Source organism: Homarus americanus, unplaced genomic scaffold (genome assembly GCF_018991925.1).
Source record: "Homarus americanus isolate GMGI-L3 unplaced genomic scaffold, GMGI_Hamer_2.0 scaffold58840, whole genome shotgun sequence".
NCBI classification, from domain to species: domain Eukaryota; kingdom Metazoa; phylum Arthropoda; class Malacostraca; order Decapoda; family Nephropidae; genus Homarus; species Homarus americanus.
In genome coordinates, this window is record NW_024723985.1 from 1 (window position 1) to 5,570 (window position 5,570).

At 43.7% G+C, this 5,570-nt stretch overlaps 1 protein-coding gene across 2 annotated transcripts; it reads right to left on the bottom strand.

Annotated features, from left to right (window-relative positions):
* Positions 1–1,183: 1,183 nt before the first annotated feature.
* On the bottom strand, positions 1,184–4,784 carry LOC121863997 (sodium-coupled monocarboxylate transporter 2-like). Of its 2 annotated transcripts, none has more exons than XM_042362873.1 (4): positions 4,338–4,784; positions 3,946–4,050; positions 3,274–3,492; positions 1,184–1,340 (listed from the first exon to the last, which is right to left on the bottom strand). In XM_042362873.1, exons 1-4 carry the CDS (start codon positions 4,457–4,459, stop codon positions 1,199–1,201), a joined length of 588 nt encoding a protein of 195 aa, XP_042218807.1. In that variant the 5' UTR covers positions 4,460–4,784; the 3' UTR covers positions 1,184–1,198. The 2 variants fall into 2 exon arrangements, with proteins under 2 accessions (XP_042218807.1, XP_042218806.1); XM_042362872.1 differs by having other exon boundaries at positions 3,910–4,050; positions 4,338–4,779.
* Positions 4,785–5,570: the final 786 nt, after the last annotated feature.

Below are 5,570 nucleotides of genomic sequence, written 5' to 3' on the forward strand. Positions count from 1 at the left end.
TTTCTGGGTTAGGGACAAAGTCACCATTCTCCTGGTCAGCACTCGGATCAGCCATGGGGAAGTCATTAAACTCTGAATCAGCTTGACTCCAATCATCGGCCTTTTTTCCCTCTCCCTGGGCCTTCTCAAGTCTCTTTTCCTCGGCAACTCTTCTCCTCTTCTGTCTCTCTGTGGCAGCCTCCTGTCTCTTGGACTCCGGAATATCTTGACTAGAAATCATGAGAGCCCCTATACTGCCAGTCTTCTCTCTCTGTGCTTTGACAAATGCCAGTTCGATCACAGGAATCTTCAGTTCACGCTTGCAAATACAGGAGATGTGGGCCTCGGATTTACAGTCACGATCGCATCAAACTCAGGACAGAGAACAATTGGGCACTTACTAGTAATTATGTCCAATATTTGATTGGGTTATTATAAAAGCTGTGTAGCAGTAATGTTCTCTCCCAAGAGAGATATCTCTTACCCTTTTCCCCCAACAGCTAGCAGTCTCTCACTAATCTTCATTGACATTGGTGCAGCTGGAGGCAGACTGACAGCCAGAGTGTGCACAATATAAAGACAACTTTGTGGTCATATCATTGTAATGTCTTTGTTTTGTGTAGTTCTTTGGTTCTTTTCACTGAATTTGCAAGATTCACACCGTATCTCAAAGCATCTCAATGTAGGCAACTCCGACTTCAGGAGCTCTCTCCCAGACCCAAGATAGTGACTGAGATGGCTGGATTTTTGGTTCCTCGTCCTGACACAAGCAGCCATCGCAAATATTATCAACATATAAATGCATCAGAATCTGAAACAGAAAAAAATATTGTTAGTTGGGTTGTTAAAGAATGAAGTCAGAAAGCAATGTTCACTATTTAATTGTAATGCACTAATACAGCTGTACGTTAGATTTTCGATAAATTTCACGCTAAAATTTACCTAGCAAGGTTGCAAAATATTGAAACTGAAATTATTTTCTGTTTATATATACTAAAATCTACCAAAAAAGTGATGGGCCATTAGTTTTAGCTGATCTTCCCTCCTATGACACACCCTAATGCACAGGTCAACAGAAGTCAGCCATGCACAGATCAACACAAGTCAGCCATGCACAGATCAACACAAGTCAGCCATGCACAGATCAACACAAGTCATCCATGCACAGATCAACACAAGTCATCCATGCACAGGTCAACAGAAATTAGCCATGCACAGGTCAACACAGGTAAAAACACTTACAGATGATCTTGACGACGTTGGTAGCACTCTTACTGCTGAGGCCACTGAAGTATGGCCTGTGCTTGAGGAAATCCTCCCAAATGATGCAGGCGAGAGAGTTACCAGTGGAGGACAGAGAGCTGGTGGAGGATGGTGGTGAGGTTGTGCGGTGGAGGATGGTGGTAATGGCGTGTGGTGGAGGATGGTGATGATGGTGTGTGGTGGATGATGGTGGTGATGGTGTGTGGTTGAGGATGGTGTTAATGGTGTTTGGTGGAAGATGGTGGTAATGGTGAGTGGTGGATGATGGTGGTGATGGTGTGCGGTGGAGGATGGTGGTAATGGTGAGTGGTGGAGGATGGTGGTAATGGTGTGTGGTGGAGGATGGTGGTGATGGTGTGTGGTGGAAGATGGTGGTAATGGTGTGTGGTGGAGGATGGTGGTAATGGTGTGTGGTGGAGGATGGTGGTAATGGTGTGTGGTGGAGGATGGTGGTGATGGTGTGTGGTGGAGGATGGTGGTGATGGTGTGTGGTGGAGGATGGTGGTGATGGTGTGTGGTGGAGGATGGTGGTAATGGCGTGTGGTGGATGATGGTGATGGTGTGGTGGAGTGATGGTGTGATGGTGGTGGAGGATGATGATGGTGGTTGAGGACGGTGGTAATGGCGTGGTGGGAAGATGGTGGCACGGTGTGTGGTTGAGGATGGCGGTACGTGGTGTTTGCATGGTACGGTGGTGGATGATGGTGGTGATGGTGTGTGGTGGAGGATGGTGATGATGGTATGTGGTGGAGGATGGTGGTAATGGCGTGTGGTGGAAGATGGTGGCAATGGTGTGTGGTTGAGGATGGTGGTAATGGTGTTTGGTGGAAGATGGTGGTAATGGTGTGTGGTGGATGGCTGGTGGCATGGTGTGTGGTTGAGGATGGTGGTAATGGTGTTTGGTGGAAGATGGTGGTAATGGTGTGTGGTGGATGATGGTGGTGATGGTGTGTGGTGGAGGATGGTGATGATGGTGTGTGGTTGAGGACGGTGGTAATGGCGTGTGGTGGAAGATGGTGGCAATGGTGTGTGGTTGAGGATGGCGGTAATGGTGTTTGGTGGAAGATGGTGGTAATGGTGTGTGGTGGATGATGGTGGTGATGGTGTGTGGTGGAGGATGGTGATGATGGTGTGTGGTGGAGGATGGTGGTAATGGCGTGTGGTGGAAGATGGTGGCAATGGTGTGTGGTTGAGGATGGTGGTAATGGTGTTTGGTGGAAGATGGTGGTAATGGTGTGTGGTGGATGATGGTGGTGATGGTGTGTGGTGGAGGATGGTGATGATGGTGTGTGGTGGAGGATGGTGGTGATGGTGTGTGGTGGAGGATGGTGGTAATGGCGTGTGGTGGAAAATGGTGGCAATGGTGTGTTGGTTGAGGATGGTGGTAATGGTGTTTGGTGGAAGATGGTGGTAATGGTGTGTGGTGGATGTTGGTGGTGATGGTGTGTGGTGGAGGATGGTGATGATGGTGTGTGGTGGAGGATGGTGGTAATGGCGTGTGGTGGAAGATGGTGGCAATGGTGTGTTGGTTGAGGATGGTGGTGATGGTATGTGGTGGAGAATGTACAAGTATGGTATAATATTATTTCCAAATATAAACATTATTTATGACCATACAACTTTACCATAATAAGGTTCAGGTAACATTAGTAACACAGGTCCACGTCAGGTAACAACACACCTAACATACAGTAGATGACACAGGTATTTGTTGACATAGGTTACAGGTTACAAAATTTACACAGACACACTTGTTGAACGCATGTTAAATATCATAGTTCACAGATTTCAGATAATACAAATAACATAGGGCACAGGTAACACGTAACACACTTAACATGTCACAAGTAACACAACATAAGTAACAGAGCTCCAGGTAACTCGCAAAACAATCAACACAAATGACACAGGTCCACGTAGCACGCAAAACAACCAACACAAATAACACAGATCCAAGTAGAACGCAAAACAATCAACACAAGTAACACAGGAAACAAAAGTAACAAGATTCCAAGTAAGAAAGGCAGAGACCTCAGTACACCACCGTACACCGCCGACACAAACACCCCAGCGAGTCCTGTAAGGTGACTCAGTTTGTCGGTCACCAAGAAGGGGAGGATCTGGTCTGGTTTGGTGATCTTCCCGGAGGTGAGGGGGTCACACGTGCTGTAGGTGGCGAAGGCAACCAAGCCGGAGAGAAAGAACACCGTCCACAGGCAGTATATCCCAACCAGGAAGAAGATGCTCAGCCTGCAATATATATATATATATATATATATATATATATATATATATATATATATATATATATATATATATATATATATATATATATATATATATATATATATATATATACATTTTTTTTTCGGAACCTCTGAGTAGCCATGAACGATGATGTTCATCGTAATATATATAAAAGTATAGTCTTATATAAAATCTAACCTAACCTGACCTAACCTAAAAGTTTGGCTAACTTTTCGTTGGGTTAGATTAGGTTAGGATAGGTTAAAATAAACTCTGTTGAGTCAGAATGGACTCATTGGCTTAGGTTAAGTATAAATATGGTTTAGTTAGGTTATGTTAGGATTAATTAGGATAAATAAAACCCACCTTTCCAACAAGACACTCATGTTTAAGGGCAAATTACTTATATCATAACCAAACCTTTTAGCTATACGTAGAGAGGAGACGGAGGCGAACCTTTGGTAGACGGCCTGGTTGAGACCAATATCACCAACCATCATGTAGAAGCCAAGGACAAAGGTCGACCAGAAGGTGTGACGGACGAAGGGGCTGCTGTCCAGGCTGTGGGTAGGTTACAGGTTAAATAGAACCTATTTACTGCAGGTTGTAGATCAGCAGGAGCCTAGCTATTGCTAGCTGCAGATCAGATTATATCCTAATTTCTTACAGGTGAATGGCTACAGATTTACTGTTGGACTCTTCGACTATATATATTTTAAGGTATGGCTGCTGATAGACTTTTCGACTATTTAAGACAGGGCTGCTGATGATCTCTGAACTCTTTAAGACAGGCTGCTGATGGGCTCTGGACTCCTTAAGATAGAGATGCTGATGGTCTCTATACTCACTTGAAGAACTCAATCCTGTTGCCCTCGTTAGCGATCCTCCACACGTTACCAAGACCCCCGAGGTCGACACAACAGATGATCACCACCACCAACACACCCAGGAACATGAGGAGGGTTTGCATGACGTCCGTGTACACCACAGCCTTCACGCCTCCCTGATGTACACAAGGTTGTAAACAATGGGTATCCTATGTGTATACCACCGCCTGCCCTTCCTTATGTACACATAGCTTGTACATCTCCCCGTTGTATTAAGCGTGTTGCATCCTGTATGTATAACAATGCCTGTAGACTTCCCAGATGCACACAGATTTATAACATATACGTGATATTCTACAATAACTGTTATATGTAACTTATGTGTGATGTAATTTATCATAAGCTGATTTGCTCTGTTCAGTTGCAAAAAATAGTGATTTTACAATTGAGTTTTAATTTCAATTATCCAAATAAAACTGCTATTCAAAACAATAATACACAAGTGACGCGAGATAAATGTAATAACAATAATACTAATAATAATAATAATAATAATAATAATAATAATAATAATAATAATAATAATAATAATAATAATAATAATAATAATATTAATAATAATAATAATAAACGGTTTTTGAAAAAGATTGCAGCCTGAAGGCTGAAAATATTGGACATAACTGACTTATTACATAAATTGGTGGTTTAACAAAAGCCTTCATTAGAGAGGTGAAGGAACATAAACAGTGAACATACAGATTAATGGTTACACACGTAGATAATGTGAGCTGAGGTGTTGAACAGCAGACACGTAGTGTAGTAACTCCCTCACAGATGGCGTTATGAGGGGCATCACGTGGAGTACTAGTTCCCTCAAAGGTGGTGTTATGAGAGGCTTGACGTGGTGTAGTAATTCTCTCACAGATGGTGTTACGAGGGGCCTGATGATGTAGTAATTCCCTCACAGATGGTGTTACGAGGGGCCTAATGATGTAATAGTTTCCTCACAGATGGTGTATGAGGGGCCTGATGATGTAGTAATTCCCTCACAGATGGTGTTATGAGGGGCCTGATGGGGTGTAGTAATTCCCTCACAGACGGTGTATGAGGGGCCTGATGTGGCGTAGTAATTCCCTCACAGATGGTGTATGAGTGGCCTGATGTGGTGTAGTAATTCCCTCACAGATTGTGTTATGAGGGGCATCACGTGGTGTAGTAATTCCCTCGCAGATGGTGTTATGAGGAACTTCACAT

What these genes read in the sequence shown, in the direction of transcription:
- LOC121863997 (XM_042362872.1), bottom strand. Translation starts at nt 4,459, where the DNA reads ATGCAAACCCTCCTCATGTTCCTGGGTGTGTTGGTGGTGGTGATCATC. An exon ending in AACAGGATTGAGTTCTTCAA is followed by an intron (nt 4,051 to 4,337) that starts GTGAGTATAGAG and finishes ACCTACCCACAG; the next exon opens with CCTGGACAGCAGCCCCTTCG. An exon ending in GTGTACGGTGGTGTACTGAG is followed by an intron (nt 1,341 to 3,273) that starts GTCTCTGCCTTT and finishes ATCCTCCACCAG; the next exon opens with CTCTCTGTCCTCCACTGGTA.